This window comes from Populus euphratica, unplaced genomic scaffold, assembly GCF_000495115.2.
Source record: "Populus euphratica unplaced genomic scaffold, PopEup_1.0 scaffold11.1, whole genome shotgun sequence".
In the NCBI taxonomy this organism is placed as follows: domain Eukaryota; kingdom Viridiplantae; phylum Streptophyta; class Magnoliopsida; order Malpighiales; family Salicaceae; genus Populus; species Populus euphratica.
Genome location: NW_011499878.1, coordinates 1,510,469 through 1,537,870, shown reverse-complemented (window position 1 = coordinate 1,537,870; position 27,402 = coordinate 1,510,469). Strand labels below are relative to the sequence as shown.

General features: G+C 34.6%; 4 protein-coding genes across 6 annotated transcripts; 3 read left to right on the top strand and 1 right to left on the bottom strand.

Annotated features, from left to right (window-relative positions):
- Positions 1 to 553: 553 nt before the first annotated feature.
- Positions 554 to 1,239, bottom strand: LOC105128875 (peptidyl-prolyl cis-trans isomerase). The gene has a single exon (XM_011030720.1). The coding sequence runs from the start codon at positions 1,202 to 1,204 to the stop codon at positions 686 to 688; it is 519 nt and encodes a 172-aa protein (XP_011029022.1). The 5' UTR covers positions 1,205 to 1,239; the 3' UTR covers positions 554 to 685.
- A 1,895-nt stretch (positions 1,240 to 3,134) lies between these two features.
- Positions 3,135 to 9,168, top strand: LOC105128924 (putative E3 ubiquitin-protein ligase LIN-1). Its single transcript, XM_011030780.1, has 15 exons — positions 3,135 to 3,241; positions 3,286 to 3,364; positions 3,483 to 4,468; positions 4,632 to 4,698; positions 4,842 to 5,228; positions 5,340 to 5,425; positions 5,515 to 6,783; positions 7,205 to 7,349; positions 7,437 to 7,709; positions 7,804 to 8,113; positions 8,188 to 8,312; positions 8,400 to 8,519; positions 8,638 to 8,769; positions 8,898 to 9,020; positions 9,115 to 9,168. The coding sequence occupies exons 3-15, from the start codon at positions 3,531 to 3,533 to the stop codon at positions 9,166 to 9,168; spliced, it is 4,029 nt and encodes a 1,342-aa protein (XP_011029082.1). The 5' UTR covers positions 3,135 to 3,241; positions 3,286 to 3,364; positions 3,483 to 3,530.
- A 3,440-nt stretch (positions 9,169 to 12,608) lies between these two features.
- On the top strand, positions 12,609 to 16,290 carry LOC105128868 (BRCA1-A complex subunit BRE-like). 3 transcript variants are annotated; one of them, XR_842960.1, is made up of 14 exons: positions 12,609 to 12,885; positions 13,008 to 13,098; positions 13,231 to 13,420; positions 13,515 to 13,605; positions 13,820 to 13,855; positions 13,984 to 14,082; positions 14,228 to 14,358; positions 14,467 to 14,515; positions 14,606 to 14,695; positions 14,779 to 14,832; positions 15,149 to 15,214; positions 15,691 to 15,788; positions 15,905 to 16,026; positions 16,061 to 16,290. XR_842960.1 is itself a non-coding variant. In XM_011030712.1 (13 exons), exons 1-13 carry the CDS (start codon positions 12,808 to 12,810, stop codon positions 15,969 to 15,971), a joined length of 1,140 nt encoding a protein of 379 aa, XP_011029014.1. In that variant the 5' UTR covers positions 12,609 to 12,807; the 3' UTR covers positions 15,972 to 16,290. The 3 variants fall into 3 exon arrangements, 2 of the variants coding, with proteins under 2 accessions (XP_011029014.1, XP_011029015.1); XM_011030712.1 differs by having other exon boundaries at positions 15,905 to 16,290; XM_011030713.1 differs by lacking the exon at positions 13,820 to 13,855 and having other exon boundaries at positions 15,905 to 16,290.
- A 4,469-nt stretch (positions 16,291 to 20,759) lies between these two features.
- On the top strand, positions 20,760 to 24,527 carry LOC105128869 (tubulin beta chain). Its single transcript, XM_011030714.1, has 3 exons — positions 20,760 to 21,369; positions 22,900 to 23,169; positions 23,270 to 24,527. Exons 1-3 carry the CDS (start codon positions 20,967 to 20,969, stop codon positions 23,944 to 23,946), a joined length of 1,350 nt encoding a protein of 449 aa, XP_011029016.1. The 5' UTR covers positions 20,760 to 20,966; the 3' UTR covers positions 23,947 to 24,527.
- The last annotated feature ends 2,875 nt before the right edge of the window (positions 24,528 to 27,402 follow it).

Genomic DNA, 27,402 nt, shown 5'->3' with positions numbered 1-27,402 from the left:
CAAAATACTAAATCAACATCATATAAATCTAAATAAACTTGTTTTATTTTTTTTAAAAAAATTAATATAAAATTCTAAAACTTTTCAAGGTTATGTCTACTATCTTATACATTTTTTATGTGAAATAACCTCTTAGTAAAACTACTCTTGAAAATTAAAACCCGATGACATGAAAATTAACTGTTTTAATAATCACAATTAACATTAACTAATGTTAACTAGTTAGTATTTTCTCTCCACTAATAGAATTTTGTGACTTTTTTTCTTAGGCCTCAAACTACAAACAAAAAAAAAATAAAAGAAGAGAAGTTTTAAACTAAAAGAGAATATTTAAAAAACTAAAGGGACTAAAAACAAGCTAGTTGCAAAATAAAGACAAAATTTAATATTTTGATTCAATATCTAAACAGCCACAAAAGGTTTCTGTGTTTTTCAAGTCCACTGTTTCAATTCTGCTCTTTCCTAACAAAATAAAAGCAATTGACATTCAATTTGGCCACCAAAAAATCCAATCATGCAAAAACAAACTTCAAGGATCAAAATAACAAAAATATAAAACAATTCATTAATTTTATTGTATCTGTAGATTATCATAAAGAGGCAACAACCAGAGAAACAAGAGCAAAAAAAATTAAAGACTCAAATATAAAGATAACAACCATGGGATAATAAAAACTTCTTCAGCTCAAGAAAGCTGTCCACAGTCAGCAACAACAACAGGCTTGGAGGTCCTTCCACTAGAAGACCCAAACTTCTCTATAGCCTTCACAACATCCAAGCCCTCCACTACTCTTCCAAACACCACGTGTTTTCCATCGAGCCATTCAGTCTTGGCTGTACAGATAAAGAACTGCGACCCATTAGTCCCAGGCCCAGCATTGGCCATGGACAAAATCCCAGGCCCAGTGTGTTTCTTTATAAAATTCTCGTCAGCAAATTTCGATCCGTAGATCGATTCCCCTCCGGTTCCATTCCCTGCAGTGAAATCTCCTCCTTGGCACATGAATCCAGGGATGACTCGATGGAAGGTCGAGCCTTTGTAGTGTAAAGGCTTGCCGCTTCGGCCTTTTCCTTTCTCTCCAGTGCAAAGAGCCCTGAAGTTCTCCGCGGTTCGTGGAGTTGTGTCGGCGAACAGTTCCATCACGATCCGGCCGGTTGGTTGGCCGCCGATTGTCATGTCGAAGTAGACTCTAGGGTTTGCCATTGAAAATATGTGGACTCTGTTCGGTTAAGGGATGGAGGGTTGGTTTTATAGAGAAGGTTGGGTTTCTAAATTCTAATTTGGAGGTTTCATCTTGACCGCTTGTAGTGGACACGTGGATGGATACGATGGGTTTGGAAAAATAAAATCCTTCTCGGGACTGCGTGAGGTTGACGCGAGAATCTTTAGATGTTAAAGTTAGCGTTTTACAGAAAATGTTGTTTTTAAATTATTTTTAATTTTAAAATGTATTAAAATATTTTTTTAAATCTTTTTAAAACTTATGATTTACATTCACAATGCTTATTACAACCCTAACATCATGAATTGTTATATATAATGGGCCAAAATTATTGCAAAACTTATATTTTTTTTAAATTTAAATTTAACTTAAGAAACAAAAATTAATTTTTAAAAAAATCCTGAAAATATCAAATGCCTAATAAGATATCTGAAAATATAATAAAAGTTAGTTTTTAAAATGTTTTTTATTTTAAAATATATTTTTATTTTTTTATCCACGTATCAAAATATACAAAAATAAAAAAAATCAAAATTTAACCAAAAAAAAAATCCGAACTCAATGTCAAGCAACACTAAGCGGTGACAGAGAGCAACGAACAAGTGAGGTTCCTATCTTCCACGTGGCAATATTATTTATTTTATTTTATTTTATTTTATTTTTTTCTTTCCATCCAATTGTCCATATATGGCAATTGGGCCGACATGCGTACCTTGTCCCACAACGTCTCCACTATACTGGTTTTTTTTTAGACCAAGTTGTCTCGGTAAAGATTTTTTTAGTTGATATACATAATTAATTAGTAATTAGAATGATGAGAGTCGGGTTTAAGATACATCACTAGAAATTAATCTGATCATAATAATAAAAATAAACAATGTCAAAGACGTCCTTTGAAGATCTCGTAGCTATGAAGATGATGGGGTCCGTTTATGAATTATTTTTTCTATGCATCTTGCTGTGTATCAAGCTTGATCTCTCTCTCTCTCTCTTTCCTGAAATTCGAGATATAAAATATAAATAAATTTTAAAACTAGAAATTCTTGATCCGTATTTGACTGTCCTGGTTAAATAGATTGATATTAGTTTATTTGTTTTTTATATATTTTTATAAGCGTTATTGATTTTTATTATATATAAATTTATTGAAATTATTATTAAAGAATAAGATTTTTTTAAAAAAATCAGAATTTAAAGTTTAGCTTGGCCATAACTCAATAACTGCACGAGTTAAGAAGAATGGCCAAATTCTGAGTGCTCTAAAATATGCTTCCTGAACTCCTAAACTTGATTTATTTATAAAAAATTGATTAATATTAAATCTTTTATAATTGAATGAAAAATAAGTTTAAAACAATAAAAAAAATAATCTGCAATTCTTGAAAGATGAAAATAGTTTATGAGACTAACTTTGTCAATAAATCATGAGCCTCGACATCAATTAATTTCTTTCCTTTCCTTTTCAGAACATATTTTTTGTATGTATTAAATATATATAAAAAATATTTTTAAATATATTCCATTCATTTACGAAATAATAATAAAAAATCATGTAAAACATTTCTGGAAACAAGTTCTTCTTCCAATTGTAGTCAGTAAATGGGCTTTGTTAACCACTAAATGTCTGGGCCACGGGTCTGTGGCTTATTTGAACTGGGCTCCCGCCAAAAGACGTAGAAAACCAGTCAAACGATACCGAGCAGTCGAAGAGTGATTTTAGCAGAGGTTGATTAGGTCGAAGGATGATGAGGCATTTCCAATGATTAAGCCAAAAGGCAATGTTTCTCCATGTCATTTACTTAAAGACCGTTCTAAGAAAAGAAATTAACAATAACAATATAAACAATGACTAGTAATATAAAATGATTAGTCCAAATTCTGCTTTGATCATCACCCAGCAACTATAAAAAAAAGCCGGCAACTCCTGCTGGAGTCAATTAGGCCATCTCAATCTCTGTTTCTTAATTTGACGTTGAAGTAATTGTCTTAATTCCCATGAATTTTCCTTGAGCATAACTGTAAGAACTTTTCCCTGAAAAGATTGCACTCGTTTTTTTGACAGGCTACTGCATACTGTGTCAATGTCTGTGCCAAAGCTGCTTGCAATTTTTTGATGAGATGTTTGCATCTTGACGTTAAAGGTTATTTTCTCTGTCTAAAGTTGCTGTTTTTCTCTCTTCAAATACAGTCTCAACTCTGGAGTTAGGCGCTGATGAAGTATTTTTATATGTCTGCTGTTGTTTTGAATCACAATGGCAGGAATTTTAGTTGATTGGGAATCTGTAAGCTGGGATTGTATCCTCAGAGATGGCAGGAAGCTATGGGTTTGCAATGGACCAAAAGGATATCGTGAGGTTATTGATTACCACGGTGGGAAGTTTCATACAAGATCGCTTGGTCAGTAAAGAGCAAAGAACCCAGCACAAAGAACAGTGTGCTGAGAGATTAGCAGCTGAAGATGGGAGCTGTGATAAAGATACCGAGGTTCTATGCTCTGATCAAGCAGTATTAGCAAATTTGGATTGGGGTATTGAAGCCCTTGAAGAAGCCATCGACACCTCCAACACGGAGACTAAGCTGGCACGATTAGATCATGCAGAGAAGATGCTGCAAGTTTGTGCCATGTTGAACTCTTACCAAAGAACAGCTGGAGTCCCCAATTTCTATCTCTCTGCTTGGGCCCACCTCCACCTTTCGTATCTATGGAAATTGCGTAACAATACTGAGAATTCTGTTCTTCATGTCCTTGAGATGTTTATTGTTGATCCCTTCTTCTCAAGAATTGATTTTGCACCTGAACTCTGGAAAGATCTTTTTCTTCCGCATACGAGTTCTATTGTTGGATGGTATTCCGAGGCTAGACAGAGGCTTACGATGGAAATAATTCCCGATTCTTCAGATTTGTCATTTACTGCTAACTTGGATCTGTTCTTCAATGAGTCTTTGATATATTCAATGAGGCCGGATCAGGTGGAAAAATTACAGAAGCTTGAGGAGCTTTACAGAGAATCCTTAGACGAGAATACACGGCTTTTTGCTAAATACTATAAGGATTGCATGAATACGGATTCAACAGCAAGAAAGAAGATGGTTCCAATGCTTCCAATAGCAGAGCCTCCAGTGACTCCTCTGCATGAGGTTAGCCGGTCTATTCCTGACTACGTGAAATTTGGTCCCATCTTGCCTCATAGTGCTGGTTTCTCTCCAGTTCTTAGATATAAACATGCTGCGAGAGCAGAAAGCAGGTTAGCTTTACTCCAGCATTAAAAATGAAATTGTGTTATTCAGTCAGGACCATACGAGTAAAGCCATTTGCTTGTTGTGGTTCTTGTTTTATTGTATATCCACCCTGAACTTTTTCTTATGTGTTGAACTTGTTTATGTTATGATGGGTGCGGTTGTGATCAGATTGGGCATAATCTCGAGCCTCTCACCTAATTTAGAGGAGTCGTCTACTACGTGTGATCCTCCTCGAGTAAGACTGCGAACTATACTACTACTGTTACATTGCCATGAACAATTGGTTTCGAAGCTATAAGTCTCCTGATGGCATGTAATACTACCACAGGCTTTAGCATATTGCTATAACCAAAGTTGTGTTCTTGTTTATTATGTCAGGAAGGCAAGCCTGAGGACAGAGAAAATGATTCTGATTGCGAGCCGAGTGATACTTATTTTGATTCTGAAGATAAAAATCACAAGTTAACAATGCTTCCCAGCATAAAATCAACCGAAAATAAGGACATTGGAGTGAGCAAACGGCCATCTAAAGCAAAGAGCCCAGAGCATTCTCCCAAAATATGCTCTCCTATGGATTCCCCAAGAATTTCACCAAAGATCATTTCTCCTAATTCAGTTGTCCAGTCTAAAAGAGAACCCAAAAAACTATTACGGATTCTTTCATGCCGGGCTATGGATTCTGCTATTGCTACCTCTTTACCTGATTCTCCATGCATGAGCAAGGAACACGGCAGTAGCTCACCAGACTCGGATGGTGAAGTGATAGTAAGTCATCGCCTACCTCTTTACCTGATGTCTTTGGCTATATGTCCATGCATGAGCAAGTTGGAAAATAGGAATGTTTGATTCACTGAATAGTATTTTTTTGCAATTCAGGGTCTGCTGAGAAATGTCAGGAAGAACCGTGATCGAACAAGGAGAATGAGTTGTGACAACGTGAGCGGCCAAATATTCGAGAATAAGTATCTAAAAATTTCTCCCTTTAATTTAATTTTCTCTGGGCTAAGGTTTACAGTATTGAAAGGCTTTTTGTCTTTTGATTATCATTCAGCTCTCTAATTCAGAGTGATGAAGGAAGAGAGAGCTGCATTTCACTGCCTACATCTGAGAAGTTGACTCCCCGTTCAAGACCACGAAAAGATTTTGTTTGCCCTATCACAGGAAAGCTTTTGAATGACCCAGTTACCCTTGAAACCGGAGAGACCTATGAGAGAGAAGCAATTCAAGAATGGATAAAAAGAGGAAACACAACATGCCCTATTACCCGCCAACCTCTCTCCGCAGATTCACTGCCCAAAACAAATTATGTTTTGAAGAGACTAATAACATATTGGAAAGAGCAGCATCCTGAGTTTGCTCAGGAATTTTCGTACTCTGAAACACCAAGGAACTCATCCACAAGAGAGACTTCTTCGGTGTCTAATCCTAGAAGAACATTTTATTCTTACAGTCGTAACAGCACAGAAAGTCACACGCAGCAGAGGAGCAGAAGATTTGTCCGAACAGCAGTATCCACATCACCAACCATTGTAATTTCTCAAGCTACAATTGAAACAATCGTCAATGGGTTAAAACCTTATATTTCATGTCTCTGTACTTCAGAAAACTTAGAAGAGAGAGAAGCAGCCGTTTCAGCAGTAGCCAAATTGTGGAAGGACTCAAAGGGCGATCCTGCAGTTCGTACATTTTTATCTAGGCCAACGTTTGTAAATGGGATTGTAGAAATACTATCAGCTTCTGTAAACAGAGATGCTATTAAAACTTCAATTTACATTCTCTCTGAGCTAATGTTTTTGGATGAAATTGTTGGAGAGATTCTTACCAGTGTAGATTATGATTTTGATTGCCTGGCCGTTTTGTTAAAAAATGGGCTTGCTGAGGCTGCTGTTCTGATATACCAACTGAGGCCAGCATTTGGTCAGCTTTCGGCTCACAACTTTATACCCTCACTTGTCCAGTTAATCCAGAGTAAAAGTGAAGATTCGGATGATCTTCACTTTGCAATAGAGCCCAAGGATGCTGCTATAGCAGTGCTTGAACAGATACTTACTGGTGGGGATGAAAACAGCCGGTCAGTCAGTGCTTTTGCTGTTATTCGTGCAAATGGAATTCCAGCTCTGGTCAAGTGTTTGGATAGAGTAGAAGGAAGGAGGTCAATTGTTTCAATACTTCTCTGTTGCATGCGTGCTGATAGAAGTTACCGGAACTTTATAGCAAGTACAGTCGAACCATCTCCTGTGCTTGAATTATTTCTTTCAGGAAATGATAATGTGCGAGGCTTATGCATTGACTTCCTGTCTGAGCTAGTTCACTTAAGCAGGTACTCATCCATTTAGAAGATCAAATATTCCCTTCTGCGATGTAATTTGAATGCTATTCATATTATCTTCCAGCAGCCACTAGCTGGGTGGCTGAGGGTGAAAATGGGCTACTGCAGTGCCCTGCACTGGTTGAATAAGGAAAACTGCAATGTCAATGCGAGAAGGGGGATGGGGATTTATATTCTTGTATGTAAAGGATATTGCTAGAAATCATTTTTTAAGCACGCTGATCTTACCTTTCACATCTCTACTTTTACTCAAGCCAGCCAAAGAAATCGAGTGAATTCTTTTAGACCTGGGATCTTGATTCTTCCATTGCGTCCGTTCACCATGTGTATAAAGATTTGTTTATTTTCTTCTTGTTCAGCATCATTTCCAATAACAACAATTTAATGTACTTACTTTTCCATGGTGTTTCAGGAGGACAACCTGTAACCAGATCTTGCAGATAATTAAAGAAGAAGGAGCATTTAGTACCATGCACACCTTTCTTGTTTATCTCCAGATGGCTCCCATGAAGCACAAACCTTCCCTTGCCACTCTTCTTCTTCAGCTTGATCTCCTGGTTTGCTTTCATTCCTTGACATCATTCGTTTACTTCCACAGCAAAACTTGAATATCTAACCTTGGTTTCTATGCGCTGAGTTTCCAGGCTGAGCCACGAAAGATGAGCATTTACAGGGAAGAAGCTGTAGAGGCGTTAATTGAAGCACTTTACAGAAAGGAATTCTCTAATTCTCAAATGATGGCTCTGGATGCTTTAGGATCTCTTTCTGCACGGAGGACATCATCTGGGGATCCTTACATGGAAGCCTGGTTACTGAAGATTGCAGGGTTTGACCAACCTTACAATGCTTTGATGAAGGCAGAGAAGCTGACGAAGAATGAAAATGATTTAGCAGAAACAAATTTAGCCGAATCAATGGTTTGCTTTTTTTTTCTTTTGCAATTTGGTATGGAACATGAACCCACTTGTATTAAATTTGTTCAGATCCTGAGCCTTAGATGCTTTTATGCAGGAAGATGAAGAGAGAGCAGAAAGTTCTTGGGAGAAAAGAGTAGCTTTTGTCCTTTGCAATCATGAAAAGGGCTCTATCTTTAAAGCTTTAGAGGAATGCTTCAAGAGTAATTCCTTAGAGATGGCAAAGTCATGCCTTGTGATTTCCACGTGGCTCATATACATGCTTTCAGTTCTTCCTGACACTGGTGTAAAAAGTGCTGCTGGTAAATCCTTGCTTGAGGAATTAATAAATGTCCTTCAAGCATCTAGAAATATGGAAGACAAGATTTTGTCAACCCTTGCATTAAGGACTTTCGTAAGCGACCCAGGTAAGATCAGTGTAGCTAAGCATACTTACCAGTGGTTAAGAATAATTACCGATTCAAACTTTCCTAATTCTTAGCTGCACTTGAAGCGCTTGGGAAGCATGCTAAATACATCTACAGAACCTTGAGAAAACTTAAGAGAAGTTCACCAGTGGTCACTGATGTACTGAAATCTTTAATGAAAATGTCTTCTGTCAATGCAGTAAGTGGGAAACTACTTGTCTAATTGTCTTTAGCTTCAAGCATGCTATATAAAACGAGCTCATTAGCCATGTGTTCTGTATTATAGACAGAGTTGTGGAATTGTACCGAAGTGGTTGAGGTAGATTCATGTGTCAATGGCAAATTGCTGTCTTTGCTTCATTTGGAAGGTCGTGTTATTAGCAGCCATTCCGACGGAACCATAAAGGTACGATCTGCCAGACCCTTTTCCCTGTGCATCAACACAATTTCCAGTTGCATAAGCATTAATGATTACTTGATGAAGATAAGATGAAATTTTGTAACTAAGTAGTACTCGCGCTTAGGTTTGGGATGCTGGAAAGAGGGTTCTAAGGTTAGTTCAAGAAGTTCGTGAACATACAAAAGCTGTCACATGCCTGTATATTCCATCTTCACGAGACAAATTGTACAGTGGTTCCTTGGACAAAACAATTCGGGTACTTCCACAACTTTTCTGCTTTATAATTGATTCTTAAATTACTTCGTGCCATGTGTGAACATATCGTGTCCTATCAATGAACCCTTACAAATGTAATCCATCATTTTCCTGCGTAATTTGTTGCAGGTTTGGGCAATCAAACCGGAAGAAATTCGTTGTATTCAGGTTCACGACGTGAAAGAGGCAGTTTTCGAGCTGGCAGCTAATGATAAAGTTGCATGCTTTGTTTCTCAAGGACCAGGAGTTAAGGCAAGTTACACCAATTATCTTACAGCAACCGGAGCAAATCTGCAGTCTTTAGCAGTTAACAGAATCCGGTGTCCTGAAAATTGTATTTTAACAGGTGTACAGCTGGTCAGATGTTCCAAAGCACATAAACTTCAACAGAACTAAATAGTTCTCTTAGATCTTCTTTCATTTTCTCTGCTCTGTCTGCAGGCTTGGGCTTTGGACTAGTGGAATCTGCTATCAAGATCCGTACAGGTTATTTTTGGAAAACAAACGTGTAATCAATTCATGTATACTTGTTTTCGTCCACTTTCACTCTGTTCAAGCTTCATGGTTTTCGCACCCAATTTCAGATCTGATATTTGTGGAATAGTTAATTTAAAAAAAAAATTATTTAAAAATATATTACAGTAATAATTTTTATTTTAAAAAAATTATTTTTAACATCTATATATTATTAAAACAATTTAAAAACAAAAAAATTAAAAATTTAATTTTTTTTTTAAAAAGCATTTAGATCTTACTCAAAAATTGGATTACAGAGTTACAGGATCAACTCACAAGCCACCAAACTATCGCAGGTCAAAGTTTTTATTAAAATGATACTTCTATAGGAATTATAATGGATATTCATATTAATTTATCCATTATTCAACTTAAAATAAAATACTAAAATATATATTTTCGATAGGATTTTTTTTATCATATTTAAGAACTATCTATTATAGGTCCAAAAGATCCGTTCGGATCAATATTTATTGTATTTGGATGATCATTATCCATCAACTTTTTTATAAAAAAAAAGTGTAGCTTTCACCGGCTCGATATCAGATCTGATTCAACTAAAATTCAAACCAGATCAGCTCTGGGTACGAATTTTCTGGGTTAAAACTGCTAGGCAATGAGATTTGTCAAAGTTTGAGCATTACAGACAAAGGCAACAAATAACAATGTAGTAAATGCATAACAATAATATAAATCACGATTACAAAAAACTCATTGGTTAGCGAGCTTCAGTATGAGTAGGAGGTGATTAATCCTGTCATGAAATTAATCGGACAAATTCAAATTTATCATCACGATGCTCGCTCCACTGCAGGGAAAATAAAAGTAAAAAATCTTTTTGAGGAGCTAAGAGAAGAGGAAGATGAAATCATCAGAAACATTGGATCTTTACATCAGTGTTGACACAAAGTGTCTCAGACGACCGTCGTGAGAAATTTACAATCCAGATTCATCACTTGATTTCACGATCAAAGAAAGCAATAGAACAGCATGCAGACGCAAGAAGCATGGAGAAAGGAAGGAAAGGAGACAGAGTAAGAGGACAAACTCAGGTTTTTGTTGGTGGCGATGGCACGGCCGAACTATCCGAAGCAGCTGGAGCTGCAGTGGTTTATTTATAGGAGGCTGGAGTTTTGTTATTAGGGTTTTTATCTTTTTATGTTGACGATACTGTCCTGTTCTTTTGATTTCTATCATTTGAACTTTTTGAAGCGCATGGTCACAGCTTGTTTAGCATTATTAGCATCGGTGATAACTGGGGCTGTTCCAAATGACGTGCTGCGTCTCGATTGGGCTAGTTGTAATGCGAATTTTAATTGACCTGTCGCATTTTGGTTGGTTTAGTCTATTCGTTGGCTGACCCGGCAGGCATGTAGGTAGGCGGGCTTAACTCTTATGTAACAAATTCCGTGAGTTTATTTTATGTTTGTATTTTTAAGATTTTTATGTGGAAAATAATTAGTTAACATAAATATTTTATAATCAAAATTTTTTTATATAATATCTAATAAACAACAATTAATTTGCAATATCTTCTAATAATTTTAAATATTATCTTTATCATTATCAATCAATCGCGCTATTGTTATTTTATTATTAAAACACATTATCATTTTATATTGTGATTATATTTTTTATATAATTATTATCTAATATTTTAGAATGTTTTTCATTGATAAAATATTTACACAGAACTCAAGTTGAACATCATCAAACTGAATTTTCAACCATGACTCATCTAAACAAAACACATTTCTAAAATTGATAAAAAAAAAATAATTTTTGCAAAAGATAAATTATTCGAGGTCAATTGATTTTTTTTATCAAAATAGTCTCATAAATTAACAGTGAAAATTGTTTAGTTTTATTTTTTTAAATGTAGGAATTTACACGGATTTTTTTTCGCACAAAACAAATACACTGCATTTAACCAATCAAACACAGGAATTTTTCGGAGCCAAGGAAAAAAAAAATACAAAACTATTCCAAACAGATAAAAAAAATAAAAAAAAGTCACCACAAGTGGCCTTAGGTTTCTATAACGATGTAGTTCCTTTTCCTTAACAAGGTGTTATGTATGGTGATAAAAAATATTTTTTTAAAGTATATTTTATTTTAAAATATTTTAAAATAATAGTTTTATATTTTTAATTATTATTATATCAACTTATCAAAATGATAGTTATTTAATTTATTTGGCCCGACAAGTTGACCTACAGGCTGGGTGACCTTGGGTCCTCGTCGGGTCTGAAAAATGCTAAACTGGAGATTTAAAAAGAAAACAAAAAATAATCAACAAATAACTAGCATAAATGTGATCTTTAGATGTGGAAGATATTTGCCAGTACAGGTTTTCTACAAAACAAAATAATTTTTTCCATTGACAGATAAAAAAATCAGTTCACAAACTACTAAAATAGTAGTTTTACTTTTAAGGGCTAGAAACAAAAGGTTTGCATTACTTCACGTACAGGTAGGGATAAGCAAGAATAATTAAAAATTAATTAAATTGAAAAAACCAAAAAAAAATAAAATAAAAAACTAAATCATAAAAAAAAAATTAAAAAAATTAACTGGTTCGATTTGATTTTTATTTTATAAGCCTAAAACCTAAAACACTAAAATGAATGGAAATTAAAGAACCCGAACTAAATTTAAAAAAATCAAATCAAATTGAAAAGAAATTGAGCCAAGCTGAAAAAAAAAAGACAAAAACAAAAAAATAGAATTAAGCTAATTTGAATAGTTTCATTAAAAAAATAAATTTAATTTATAAAATCAAATAAAATAAAAAATAATCATTCGCATTCAAAGAGAGTTTTTTTCTTGTTCATTCTATATACGATGACCAATTACTTTTTTTTTATTAATTTGTATCAAAGTTAATTTTATGGATATTAATTTTTTTTAAATGTAATATTAGAAATTATTGGTATATCTTTCTTATTCATAGAAAAAAACTATATTTTTCTAGTATAGAATAATAATTTTTTTATTTAAATATTTTTTAAAAAGAATAAGAAAATATATTTTTAATGTGAAATTAAAAATATTTTGAATTAAGTTTTGAAACTTTATTATTTATAATATATATTTAAATATTTTATTTTTTTATTTTTTATATGAGATATTAAAATTTAGAATATTTTTTTTAATTTTTTTAACTAATTATAATTCATCAGTATAACCCAAGATTTTATCTCTTGACTGGGCCAACACTTATTAAATTTAATAATTAAGATCAAAATTATAAAAAATATTAATGAAAAAAACTACTTTTAAAAATATAAAAAATAAAAGTTAACGTACTCATAGACACTCGATAAGAGTCACAGACCTGTCACCACAGTGTCCAGAAAGCCAGGTGGGCAGCAACGTATGCATTCAAAAGCAGGCGCACCACAGCATCGAGGAGCGAGTGACACCGTCCCGGCAATTTAATCCTCACAAGCCGCCCTCAATCAACGGCGGTGCAACTAGTTCACTAAAACCAACCCCCTAAACGATTGCCTGCAGAACCAACATGCCATTTGATGGATTCTCTCCTCTCATCTCGTCTCAACTCCAGTACCTCCTCAATCACTTCCCTCACACGATCCAGGTAAAAACTGCCTCAAAAATCTCTAACCCTAGATATTCTTCAAAAAGCTAATCAAATCTTCAATCTGTGAAGTTTCAATTTAGGGTTTTGTCAATTCTCGGCTTACTTAGCTTGCTTTGCAGATTGAGCAGGCTTGGTCAGGCACCAGGTACTTTCCTGGAAGTCTTGATCGATTCACATTGCTCATTCCCTACTGTCTAGACTACATAAAATGTTAGTATCATTTTTTTTTTAACAATTTGTTAAGTGTTTACTCATTTTTTTGTTATTATTATCGATTTGTTAAGTGTTTACTCATTTTTTTGTGGTCAGGGTTGATTTTGAGCTCTAATTTATTTACTACAGGGGATATTATATACAATGCTGAATTTCCATTAGCTGCGCCGGATGTTATATTTGGTCCCGAGGATGATGGTTTCCATCCATTTCTTGTCGTAGGAAGAGAGGAAGGGGATTCGAGGCTCGTTAAGAACAGTTTGACTGATTGGAACAATAAAGATCCTTCACGGCTGTTGGCTCTCGTAATAGAATTGAGGTTGAGGACCTGAGTGGTTTAGGAGTTGGTGGTATTGTAACTTTTTTTGTGGTTGGTTGTGACTTGTGATCAGATCTTGATTTCTGTCTACCAGGGATAAATATAGGTCTTACCAGGAGAGACGCGTGGGAGAAGTTGATGATGATAGGTTGAAGTTTGAAATTAGTACTATTGTATCTAGGGAGGTAATTTTTTGACAATTTTTTGAATTACATTACATCTTTTATGTCTGTATCTCGTAGATGCTAATGTCTTGACATTTGGAAAGGACAGCATGAGTAGTTACTTGTTTTATGTAGAAAAGTTTACTGTGTTGGTACTTTGTTGTCACTGCTTTTCTTTGTGCTCATGGTGATTAGTTTTCTGCATGCCACTGAAACTTCGATCACTCTGCTGCAGGGAATTGAAATGCATATGAGTTCTGGTGTTGAAAAGGTATTTGTTGAAACAAAAATGTTTTCGTTTTGCTTAACTGGGTTATATGAGGTGATCAAATATTTTCTACCTCTTGGGTTGGTGTTTAACAATATTGTTGGTTTTGATGCCTTTGAATTTTAGCGTAGCCAGGGGAGGTTAAATTTTCTGTGCCTTTAATGGACATGAATATAAATAAAATGGTGCTTGGATGCCCCTGGAGTCATCCACAAAAGATATACTTACAGGTTGGATGTTTCTTCCTTCATCCTTGTATTTATAGTTTCTCTTATATTTTTTCTTGTTTCCTTCTGTCCCAGTTATTCTCTCCTCATTCCTTTTATTTTGTATGACAGCTGCTATAGTTTCATGAGTAGTTTTTGATTGGTGCAGGTTATTTACCCTGTTGGTAGAAAGTATGCACCTGCTACTTCAGCACCTCGCCTGAAATTAATGTGCACTCCTGAGTTGAAAGCCCTGTTTTCTATTGATGAAGTCAAACTTCCTGCATGGTTGGATGGAATGTAAGCTATGCATAGAATTTTTGCTTCAAATGCTTTGCATATTTATATGTTGCTTTTTATGTGAACATCCGCATGACTTGTTTTTATTGTTTCTTATTTTTTGAAAAGGTGCATGGCTGAATATCTTCCCCACCTGGAAGAACTCCTTCAGAGACAGGTTAGCTCATTTCCTCCATCTTGTGATGCCTTTAGTTGAGACATTGCTCACAACCAGTTCTAGTAAAGGGTTTTTGTTCCCATTTTGTAGGTCTCAGAGGCAGTTATGTTAATTGATGTTAGAAGGCAGTTTATCGAGGCTTTATCTCCATTAATTGGAAGGCCACTAGAAGCTGATCCAGTATGCATACTGGGAACTTCATATCTGGACACCTTTCAATCTATCACGAATGAATGGCATTAACCATTGCATTTCCTTGGCAGGTTTTTTGCAGAAAGGCTTCATTTCTTGTCTGTTCTGGACCATTTACATTCCTGGTATAGTATGATACTCACCAGTGGCAAATCCACTTATATCTGTTGCTGGGGGGGGTGGTAATATAGTTTTTTTTCCTATGATCATCTTTTCCTAGGTGAGGCAAACATGAGAAAATGAGGAAAATATTTGCAAAAGCATATTTTACATGAAACAAATGAGAGCCTAAGTTGAGATTGGTAATCAGTTTTATACTGGGGATGGTCGGAAAAGTTCAGAAAGTACCATAAATCACAGATTTATTTCAATGGAAATATTTCACTGCACATATGTAACGTACTTTAGCTGTTTATATGTGCTTGATTTCTTGAACTGCAGGTGCATTTTTTCCTCTCAACTCACTTTCCAAAACAGCGGCCTTCTCTAATGTTTCAAAGTATTCAGGTGATGTTTTTTTCTTTATTCCAACCATTCTTTCATTCATGAAAGTGTTGCTAGAAAGATATTAAGACATGCATCTGGTGCATATCCCTTTTTTATAGTAAGACATGCATCTGGTGCAAATTCCTTTTTTATGTGCCATTTATCAAGAGTACCAGTATCGCTCCTAATCGCAGGCGGAGTCAGGATCAGGTCCCACCAGATACTTTCATGCATTACATACTTGATATCCTATTTCTCATGTGCAGCATATTCTTGGTAGTCTTATTGATTGAGTTTTTATTTAAAGAATGCTGGTTATGGAATCTAAAGTCGATTGCTTAGTCTCTTGTATTGTCATTTGCTGAATTTGGCTAGAAAATCTTGCAGTAATAATTGAGGCACGTTTGATTTATGGAAACCATTTATTTCCTATCATTAACTGAGCAACTGGTTTGCATGCAAGTCCTCTTCCTGATTGGCTTGTAATCTGTATTTAGCATTTCAATTCCCTTGGCATGCTGGTCAAGTCACCTCTCATTACAGAGTATCTATGGAATCCTAGATGGGAACCCTCACAAATGGCTGAGCATATCTCGTGAGTTCTTATTCTCAGTTTGTAATTGTTTACTTTTTTGTATTTTTTTCCAGTAACTAATCCTTTTAATCACCTTCATGTGCTGTTTGCTTGTTGTGTGATCCAATTTTTAATAGTGACTTTTTGGTGGATGAATCTCTAAATTTCAAAAGGCACTGCAACGAATCTCAACTTCAACACTAGAGCAATGTCTTGAGAAGCTGTTAGCTTTCCTTGATGCCTAAATACCCTACACCTACGCTTTCCTTGATGCCTAATACCCTCCGCCATTCAAGGTGTCCAAAACCGCTGCATGAAACTCCTTAATAGTACCATTTTCAATCAGTGTGGAGAAATCTGGCCTTCCCTTTTGTTGTAATTAGTTCGATGGCAGATAAGTTTTTCTTCTGTTCTGAAAGCATTGAAAAGTTTGCTAGTATTATACATGGTTGTGAAATCGAGATTCGACTCCTGAATTGGAAAGCTGAATTTTGATATCGTGAATCATATGGAATCCTGAACCGTAAGATTCAGTAACAAATGAAAATGACACTATTAACGTATTAAATATTTCTAAAACAATGGGAAAATGATCATTTACTAGACAAAATGTGAATCAAATCATTTAATTGATTAGTTCTTAGTCATTGAATGACCCCAAGTCTCAAAATTCAACATATAAGGCATTTATGATCTATTAGCGGTTGATTTAAAAAAAATAATCAGAAATGTGTTTTTTATTTTTTTAAACTTATTTTTGATATTACCATATTAAAATAATTAAAAAACATATAAAAAAATAATTTAAAAAATCAATTTTTTTACAAAAATGCTTTCTGATAAATTAGAGGGGCTGGAAAGGGTAGGTGCTTGCAAGGAAAAAAAATATTTCCAGCCCTTTTCCTCCAAGAATTTAAATTTTTAGCCTTAAAAACAGAAATTTAGAAATTTTGCCCCCTTCTAAAATGTTTTCTTTAATTAGACTCTTCCAGACTAAATTTGCTAGCTGTCAACTGCTTAAAGCTATCTTCTTCCCCGGTTTGAATAAAAAGTAATAGTCTTTTCAAATATCAGGTTTTCCCTCCCTTAGGCATTCTTCTTGTCTTAGGCGCTCTAGCCTTGTCTCACCCGTAGCTTTCCTTCGGAAAATTAATCTATAGCTTGTTCAAGTTCAAGTAGAAATATTTATCAAGGAAAATTGCTTATACATTGTAAGCTGTTATCTTTCCTTGATGCCTAATACCTCCCCGCCATTCAAGTTGTCCAAAACCGCTGCATGAAAGTCCTTAATAGTACCATTTTCAATCAGTGCGGAGTAAGCTGGCCCTCCCTTTTGTTGTAATTAGTTCGTGGCAGATAAGTTTTTCTTCTGTTCTGAAAGCATTGAAAAGTTTGCTAGTATTATACATGGTTGTGAAATCGAGATTCGACTCCTGAATTGGAAACCGAATTTTGATATCGTGAATCATATGGAATCCTGAACCGTAAGATTCAGTAACAAATGAAAATGACACTATTAACGTATTAAATATTTCTAAAACAATGGGAAAATGATCATTTACTAGACAAAATGTGAATCAAATCATTTAATTGATTAGTTCTTAGTCATTGAATGACCCCAAGTCTCAAAATTCAACATATAAGGCATTTATGATCTATTAGCGGTTGATTTAAAAAAAATAATCAGAAATGTGTTTTTTATTTTTTTAAACTTATTTTTGATATTACCATATTAAAATAATTAAAAAACATATAAAAAAATAATTTAAAAAATCAATTTTTTTACAAAAATGCTTTCTGATAAATTAGAGGGGCTGGAAAGGGTAGGTGCTTGCAAGGAAAAAAAATATTTCCAGCCCTTTTCCTCCAAGAATTTAAATTTTTAGCCTTAAAAACAGAAATTTAGAAATTTTGCCCCCTTCTAAAATGTTTTCTTTAATTAGACTCTTCCAGACTAAATTTGCTAGCTGTCAACTGCTTAAAGCTATCTTCTTCCCCGGTTTGAATAAAAAGTAATAGTCTTTTCAAATATCAGGTTTTCCCTCCCTTAGGCATTCTTCTTGTCTTAGGCGCTCTAGCCTTGTCTCACCCGTAGCTTTCCTTCGGAAAATTAATCTATAGCTTGTTCAAGTTCAAGTAGAAATATTTATCAAGGAAAATTGCTTATACATTGTTGTCGCCCGTGACTTCTAGACCAAACCTTCCTATTCTCATCATCTCTTTTGAACTTCTGTAATTTACTTTCATTTTCTATTCGGATTTACTCATAGAATTGATCGAATTGTGGCCTGATCGCAAGATCCATATACATGAGATTCACCCCTTGATTCACGTTGTTTTGTATGTGAGTTGAGACCAGTCTTGAGACTCGAATAGGCCTCCGACCATCATGCTATTATCCTCGTATAAAGTTCAGAAACTGTCTGGTTTCTCTGGATATCAAAATGTAGGGTTCACCGAGCACTCGCTAACTGTAATGGTTGTCCCCGTTGTGGCATTTTTACATTTTAAGCTTCCATTAACGGTAAAAATGGATCAAATCATTTAATTGAGAAGTTCTTAGTCATTGAATGACCCCAAGTCTCAAAATTCAACATATAAGGCATTTATGATCTATTAGCTGTTTTTTTTTTCTAAGATGTTTTTTAGAAATGTGTTTTTTATTTTTAATTTTTTTTTAATATTACCATAGTAAAATAATTAAAAAACATATAAAAAAATCAATTTTTTTACAAAAATGCTTTATGATAAATTAGAGGGGTTGGAAAGGGTAGGTGCTCGCAAGGAAAAAAATATTTCCAACCCTTTTCCTCCAAGAAATTAATTTTTTAGCCTTAAAAACAGACTTTTTGCCCCCTTTTAAAATGTTTTCTTTAATTAGACTCTTCCAGACTAAATTTGCTAGCTGTCAACTGCTTAAAGCTATCTTCTTCCCCGCTTTTAATAAAAAGTAATAGTCTTTTCAAATGTCAGGTTTTCCCTCCCTTAGGCATTCTTCTTGTCTTAGGCGCTCTAGCCTTGTCTCACCCGTAGCTTTCCTTCGGAAAATTAATCTATAGCTTGTTCAAGTTCAAGTAGAAATATTTATCAAGGAAAATTGCTTATACATTGTTGTCGCCCGTGACTTCTAGACCAAACCTTCCTATTCTCATCATCTCTTTTGAACTTCTGTAATTTACTTTCATTTTCTATTCGGATTTGCTCGTAGAATTGATCGAATTGTGGCCTGATCGCAAGATCCATATACATGAGATTCACCCCTTGATTCACGTTGTTTTGTATGTGAGTTGAGACCAATCGTGAGACTCGAAGAGGCCTCCGACCATCATGCTATTATCCTCGTATAAAGTTCAGAAACTGTCTGGTTTCTCTGGATATCAAAATGCAGGATTCACCGAGCACTCCTTGCTAACTGTAATAGTTGTCTCCGTTGTAGCATCTTTACGTTTTAAGCTTCCATTAACGGTAAAAATGGCGGAAGCATCGTTAGATTAAGTATATCTGGTGAGATCTTTAGTCTGCCGCAGGACCCAGCTGGATGAACATATTTTATCCATGTAACGGTTTTCATAATCCTACCAGGAAGGATTAAACCAAATATATATGCATCTTGCAGCGTTAGGCATTAGCCCCCCTGTCGGTCTACATGGGGCCAGATCCACATCCAATTGACGATGATAACATGGCCCAATATAGCAAATATCATAGCTTGTCAAATCTAGCCCTGGATTTTATTCAATTTAGAGCCCGGATTCCTTATTTATCAAAATTATTTACGGATAAAAAAACTTAAACATTATTCGGAGTAAAAATTAAAAAAAATAAAAAGTAATTTCATATATAATTTTAAGAAATTCATTGGATTGGAATTAACCGATCAATTGCTCACATACTTAAATGATTCATTTTCTTTTCATTTTTGGTTTCTATTTCCAAAATTTGAAAATAGAAATAAAAAAATTATTCCCTATTTTCATTTTTAAAAAAATATAAAAATCAAACAAACATTTGCTCACATACTTAAATGATTGATTTTCTTTTCATTTTTGGTTTCTGTTTCCAGAATTTGAAAATTGAAATAAAAAATTATTTCCTATTTTCATTTTAAAAAAATATAAAAATCAAACAAACCTAGTCACAATGTTTTTTTAAAATCACTTTAATTGGTTTTGAAATTGTTTTACAGCAATTGCTAGTTTTTTTAAGACAAAAATAATCATTTTTTTGTCTTTATTTTCGAATTTGGTTTTCAAAAATAGAAACCGAAAAGCAAGAAATGGCATCAAATGAATAAAATGGAGAGTTTTTTTTTTCTGCATTATCATCATCGAATTAAATTCAAAATAAATTACTCATAAATATTTAATTTGAATAGCCTGTCTGTCGGTTATCAACTCCAGAAACCTTAATCTCCAAAGAAAAAAAAGAAAGAAAGAAAAGCCCGTTGTACTTGTGCGTGTGTTTATAATAGTAAATGAATGGATGGCATCAGACTATTGGACAACCGACATACCAGTAAAAAAAAAAATAGGGCAAACCTCAAAGAAACTCCCACCATACAAGGATAATCTCAAATAGATTCTCAACATATTTTTCACTTAAGTCCTCAATGTATCACCAAAGTCTCAATCAAGTCCTTATGTCAATGTAAATTGATATAATAGTTAAGTAATTACGAAGAAAAATCTCCCGCATTGTATAATTGAATAAATTATAGAAATAAACGTAAGATCTCTGTGTTTTATTCGGATTTTAATATGAATTTTATTCGAAATTACTCTTCAAGACATTAATCTCAGAGAATTATCTTATTTCCTATAAACTTAACAATTCTATTAACGAGTGAAGGATCCTATTGAGAATTTATTTTTATGCTAGGTATGTAATTAAGATAAAGATTTTGCACTAAAAAATAAAAAATCCAGATCGCGATCCAAAACTACGACAGGGCCTACCTTCTTGACGTGAGCATCCTCCCTGGAGGCGGTTAGCCAGCGCCTGTCTGTCCATCTGTTCCCTCCCTCTCTGTTGCCTCACATGGAAACGGCACATCACTTGAAAATATCCTGTCCCGCTCTCCTATTTTTACCATCTTAACCCCCGTCTCTCCCTCCCTTTCCGTCCATATATCAACCCCTCTGTCTTCCTCTCCACCATCTCTCTCTCGAGACTCGTTCCTCTCAAAAGCAAACAAACAAGATGAGAGAGATCCTTCATATTCAAGGAGGCCAATGCGGTAACCAAATCGGTGCCAAATTCTGGGAAGTTATATGCCACGAGCACGGAATCGATCAAACCGGGAAGTTCTCCGGCGACGCGGCGTCTTCTGATCTTCAACTGGAAAGGATCAATGTGTATTACAATGAAGCTTCAGGTGGAAAATATGTGCCGAGGGCGGTCCTTATGGATCTTGAACCCGGTACTATGGAGAGTATTAGATCCGGTCCGTATGGACAGATCTTTAGACCTGATAATTTTGTGCATGGACAGTCCGGCGCTGGTAATAATTGGGCTAAAGGTCATTACACTGAAGGAGCTGAGCTGATTGATGCTGTTCTTGACGTTGTCAGAAAAGAGGCTGAGAATTGTGATTGCTTGCAAGGTATATACATATATCGATACATTATTTATTTATTTTTATTTTTTCTTCATTTATGTACACAGCTTTAACATCGCTGGTCGCAGGATTTATTAGATCTGAATTTTAATAAATGTTGATCATAAATTTGCGAAATGTATGAAGAGAATCGATCGATTATCAATGTTTTTTTTCAAAAAAAAACATTTTGCAAGATTTTTGTAGGATCTTATGGTTCTTAAGCTGCGGGATTCTTCTCTATTTACCCGGCAGAAATATCTCCAACATGGCTTTTTGATTTTTTGATTTTTGTATTTTTTTTTGTCGTTGACCTATTGTGGGTCCCGCTAGCCATGTTTGTCAGCATTGATGTTGTCGTATAACTTTCATGTTTATTATTATTATTACCTTTTTTGATGATGTGGAATTTTTATTATTTGATCAAGTGTCAATTTGCAAATTTCATAATCAAATCCTTGAGAATGAAATCTCTGAATGTCTATTGTAATTTGTAGAATAATGAAAAAAAAATTATTATTATTTTAATCCCTTGTATTATAGTTAATTATGACACTGAAATAATCAAGAATGTTATATGTGTATGTGTATGTATATGTATATGTACTGAGTTGGTGGGTCTTCACTCATTTGGTTGATGTCATTCTTAATTATGATTGTTCTGTTTGATTGGCTGTTTTTATATTACAAGTTGTTGAAAGATATGGATCAATATTGTCTGATTTTTATCATATCATGGTTGTGATGGACCAGCAACACAGCACACCGAAATGTTTTTCTACGTTAATCATGCCAACATTAAAAAGTAACAATCATATTAGTGCACTTTGCGAGACAGTAAAATAGTGAAATCATTCATTCAAATAATCGTGTGTCAACAGATTTAGTTTAACATGGCATGAGCATTCGATTCATGTTTGTCCAATGTTTTGTGATGAAGAGAATAGCAGCTCACAGATTATGTCAAAATGTCTGGACTCGTGTCTGTAGTTTCTGACCTGGATCTGAATATGAATTACACATGGGAAAGGAATTTTAAATAGCAGCAACAACAATTACTTCCACATTTGTCTTCTTTTATGTTAAATGTTGATTTGATAATGTTAAATGTTAAAGGAATTTGATCCTTATAAGAATGATGAAAAGATGGACATGTAAACTTTGACCATGGTGGCTAGCCAAACAAGTGAACCGTGACTTGAAATTACTTGTAAAGCTATCTGTATAAATTTTTGTTGTTGCATGAATTCATGTCTGAATCTTGCATATCTTTGTGCTCTTCAGGATTTTGCTGGGGTGTGCATGTCTGCTTGACATTTTGAGAACTATTTTGAGAATGCTATTGTTTGGGAATGTGCATGCATCCGTCAGCAACTGCTTTGTCAGGAGGGATTTAAGCAAGAAAATAATTATCCCTTCAACCTAACTCCCCAGGAAAACTGATATTTTATAGTCTGCTGTTGGTGAATGCTGGAATTTAATCTGTTAATTCTGAGTTGGAGATAGAACTCACTTGTTGCAATTTTTCTTGACCAGGCTTTCAGGTATGCCACTCCCTTGGAGGTGGTACAGGTTCTGGCATGGGAACACTTCTAATTTCAAAGATCCGAGAGGAATATCCTGACAGGATGATGCTTACATTCTCTGTTTTCCCTTCACCAAAGGTCTCGGACACAGTTGTGGAGCCATATAATGCCACGCTCTCGGTGCATCAATTGGTAGAGAATGCTGACGAATGCATGGTTCTTGACAATGAAGCACTGTATGACATATGCTTCCGGACTCTAAAGCTTAGCACTCCAAGCTGTGAGTCACTAGCTGTCTGTTGGAGGAACTATCTTTATATAAAAATACAATTCTATTATATTGATATTAAACCGCAGCTTCTTTCTGCCTAATCTTGCAGTTGGTGACCTTAATCATTTGATCTCTGCAACTATGAGCGGTGTAACTTGCTGTCTGAGGTTCCCTGGCCAGCTCAACTCTGACCTTCGCAAGCTGGCTGTAAACCTGATCCCATTTCCCCGTCTTCACTTCTTCATGGTAGGGTTTGCACCACTCACATCTCGTGGTTCCCAGGGGTATATCTCCCTCACTGTCCCAGAGCTGACCCAGCAGATGTGGGATTCCAAGAACATGATGTGTGCTGCTGACCCCCGCCATGGCCGCTACTTGACAGCCTCAGCCATGTTTAGGGGCAAGATGAGCACCAAAGAGGTGGATGAACAGATGATTAATGTGCAGAACAAGAATTCATCATATTTTGTGGAGTGGATTCCCAACAATGTGAAGTCTAGTGTGTGTGATATTGCACCAAAAGGTCTGACGATGGCATCGACTTTTGTAGGGAACTCCACGTCAATCCAGGAGATGTTCAGGAGGGTGAGTGAGCAGTTTACAGCCATGTTCCGTCGCAAGGCCTTCTTGCACTGGTATACTGGGGAAGGGATGGATGAGATGGAGTTCACGGAAGCAGAGAGCAACATGAACGATCTCGTGGCAGAGTACCAGCAATACCAGGATGCAACAATCGAGGAAGATGGTGAATATGAGGAGGAAGGTGTAGAGAACTATGATGCCTAGGGAGCATATGATCTGTGCTGTGCTATTTCTTCAAAGCTGTAATGGGGTTTCATCATCTGCCAACCTTGCTGGGTATCTAATACTAAATTCTTTTGTTGTCTTGTCCACAGGGTCATTTCGTTACTTCTTTTCTATAAAGCACTTGAATAAGGAATTTCATATCTGTCGGTGCCTCTTCGCAAGGAAACCGCAATTGTATTGTATTCCCTTAGCGCTCGGGATTGATTTCCTTGAAGCGCTCGGGGGCAGGGGATTGTTCATTTAGTTGTGAGTTTACTGCACGAGCATGGACGTGAAAGCCAACAGTGCAGATGCTTTGTATAAATATTGGTTATGCATGCTCTTATTATCCACCGATGTCAAATCCACATTTGGGTTTGCTGCTGCCCATGCTTCGTTTCTCAGAGCAAGATTTCAGAGCCACTCTCGGTGGTTTATGCATTTCAATTCTCCGCTGCTTTCCTTTCTAGCCCCCTGAGAATGCCAAATTTCATGCGTTAGGCTAGAAGGAAGTGAGTGTTTGTCTTCTAGTATGGGCCGTTTAGGTTACAGATCGATCGGAGAATTGTTTTAAGCTTTAACAGCAGCTCGATGCTTTTTGCTGATTTGACAAGTTTAGCTGTTTGTGACCATCATCGCTTATGAATGGCTCCCATGGCAAATTAGAGCCCCGTGAAAACACTGTTGACTTTTCTTTCTTTCTTCAAGACTCTTCATTGTTTTAAAAAAATTGAGTTAACGCATTGAATATCGCTCCAAAAAAGGAAATAAAATCAATACTCAGTATAGCTCCCCGTTAAGAACAGATCGGACTTGATTCGAAGAGATCACAAAAAACACGGGAGATCTTGATCGACGAGGAACAAAATGAATGCCAAGTATTGTAAGAACAAATCTGAGAAAGAAAAGGGAATCGATAAAGCACTGCAAGAAACAAATAAATAGAAGATTAAAAATAGAATAAAATAAAGGCAGCATCAGAGTCATGGAAGTATGAGGATAAACACTGCTCGCATTAAAATAAACGCGTGCTTCTCATAATCCGGTATAATCCTCGTCATTTGCTTCTCTTTTATTTTTCCCACTTGAAATAAATTATAAATCATAAAATATTTAAAACAAGAGCACGGATAGAGAGAAGGAAGGAGAGAAGACTGAGGTGCAGAAAAGCTAATCTGGGTATAGAAGCAGGCAGCTTAAACTAACGACTGGGAACTTCTTCCTTCGCTAAGGCTTTATAGGAGCGGGGAAAAAACCCTAGGGTTGAGACTTGAGAGTTTGGCTGCCAAGACTTAACCATGGTTAGTTTTGTAAAGGATGTGGAGTTATTTACCGGGTTATTGATGGGATAAAGTTAGTGATTTCCTTTGCCATCTGTGGACCAGATTTTTTCGGAGCAAGATTGGATTTATAATGTATTCATTGAGTTTCAGACTTTGGAACAAAGTCTTTGTGTTACACGGACCAATCAAGAAGTGGCAAACATACAAGTGATTGTGAGCACGAGGATATTAGCCTCACAGTTGTTTGTTGCGATTTGGCAGGAATCTCCTTCTAGACTATTGATATCTTTACCTGGGGTGGAACTGATAAAAGTTACTGTTCACGGGTCATACGAATAACTATACCGTAAAATTGCACTACACCGGAGGCCGATTAGTTTTTGTAACATGAGAAGAGGGATGGAGAGGCTACGATGGTTTTTTTTAAATAAAACAAAATTAATGAGAAAAGATCTAACAATAATTAACTAAAAAAATAAATCATCATTTTATGAAAATAAAAAAAAAAATCATTAAAAACCCATCACCACCACCCACCACTACTTCACTATAGACACCACTAATCACTAAAAGAATTTGATGAGATAGTTCAAAAACTCCTCTATAAACTGTTGTAAAATGACATTTAAAAAAGTTATTTTGTTTATTAAAGCAATGTCATGTAAAAGTAAACTAAATAGAACATAATAAAATATTTATCTATATTTAATCACTCAAATTTATTTAATTCAAGAAAAAAATATATCTTAAGATGATATATTTAATAAAAAACAAAACATAAAAAGATCCTAGGTAACTGAACCAGCTTTTAAAAAAAACCATACAAAATATATATAAAAAAGGGGCCATACTCTAATAAAATAACTATCAAAGGATAAAAATAAATAAAAAAACAAAAGAGTTTAAAATAATGATAAAAAAAATCAAAGCAACCCTAAATTAGGTTAATTTTTCAATATGCAGTCGATAAAATTTTAAAATATACTTAATTAAAAAATTTAAATTCAAATCAACTCAATATTAAATAATATAATTAAGTGTAAAAAAATACCAAACTTAAAAACTTGATAAAGAAATAAAAAAACAATTAAAGAGAAAGAATAAAATCTAATAGAAAAAAATAATCGAGAGTGAAATTGTCAAAAAAATTACACTATAAAGATTATATTAGATGACATAAATAGAAATTAAAAATTAAAAACCAGAACAACTCTTATTTTACACAATAAAAACAAAAAAAAAAAGATCAATAATATAATAACAAAAATACTCTCATATCCAAGCCATGAGAAATTAAACCCAAAGGATAAGACCAAAACTAGCAAATCAAAGCATTTTGTATATAAGATTAAATTGGTTATTTTAATGTATATTTTACAAGTGAAAATATAAATTTGCCTCTAAGTGACACTAAATAATATATCAATCTTAAAGGTATTAATTATAATTTATTATGTAATTTAAAAGGTATATATTTGTCATTTCTTCAATACACTTAAAAACATTAAAATTCGCTCAATGCAAAGACAACCATACCTTTAACATCCAACCTAAAGTTTTTTTTTTTCAAAGAGTAAAGAGATAAATTCACCATTTCAATCCACGATAAAAAATTTCTAAAAAAATAATAAATTTATCATTTATTTTAAATTTTTTTAAATAAAATATTTATCTTTTAAAAAATAAAAAATAATTGGATTTTTTAGTGGTTAATATCGTGTCAATTCTTTTAATTTATCACGAGACTTGAACTTGAGCGTGTTTGTCGGTTGACTTATCAAATCGGATCAAACCGGATTTAATAACCAAGTTTTTTACCTTTTAATTTGCGATGGATTGGGCTTGTTTGGATAACTATAAATGAGCTTCGTTGGGTAACTGTGAATTAGGTTCATAAGCTTGGCCTGCTATTTTTTGTTTTTCTTTTGGTGCATGGCAAGGAGTTTTCTCTTGCAATATACAATGTAAATCGGGATAAAATATTTGTTTTCTAAATAATTTTGAGGTCACACTCTCCAGGTAAGCTTCCCATTTGATAGAATTTAAAAATTCATTCAATAAAATTTTCTCAAACTTTGTTGCTCAGGTATTGTAGGGTAAATTTGTAATTTTCATGTTTTTTAAGAAACAAGCTTTTCTTATATTTTTTTTCTTTTTATACTTGTTATTTTTA

Bases quoted from the DNA above. Each gene is read 5' to 3' on its own strand.
- LOC105128924 (XM_011030780.1), top strand. From the start codon at position 3,531: ATGGCAGGAAGCTATGGGTTTGCAATGGACCAAAAGGATATCGTGAGG. The intron at 4,469-4,631 runs GTTAGCTTTACT...GGTTGTGATCAG, and splicing joins GCTGCGAGAGCAGAAAGCAG to ATTGGGCATAATCTCGAGCC. The intron at 8,313-8,399 runs GTAAGTGGGAAA...TCTGTATTATAG, and splicing joins AAATGTCTTCTGTCAATGCA to ACAGAGTTGTGGAATTGTAC.
- LOC105128868 (XM_011030712.1), top strand. From the start codon at position 12,808: ATGCCATTTGATGGATTCTCTCCTCTCATCTCGTCTCAACTCCAGTAC. The intron at 13,421-13,514 runs GTTGAGGACCTG...TCTGTCTACCAG, and splicing joins GCTCTCGTAATAGAATTGAG to GGATAAATATAGGTCTTACC. The intron at 14,696-14,778 runs GTATGCATACTG...TTTCCTTGGCAG, and splicing joins GGCCACTAGAAGCTGATCCA to GTTTTTTGCAGAAAGGCTTC.
- LOC105128875 (XM_011030720.1), bottom strand. From the start codon at position 1,204: ATGGCAAACCCTAGAGTCTACTTCGACATGACAATCGGCGGCCAACCA.
- LOC105128869 (XM_011030714.1), top strand. From the start codon at position 20,967: ATGAGAGAGATCCTTCATATTCAAGGAGGCCAATGCGGTAACCAAATC. The intron at 21,370-22,899 runs GTATATACATAT...TTTCTTGACCAG, and splicing joins GAATTGTGATTGCTTGCAAG to GCTTTCAGGTATGCCACTCC. The intron at 23,170-23,269 runs GTGAGTCACTAG...CTAATCTTGCAG, and splicing joins AAAGCTTAGCACTCCAAGCT to TTGGTGACCTTAATCATTTG.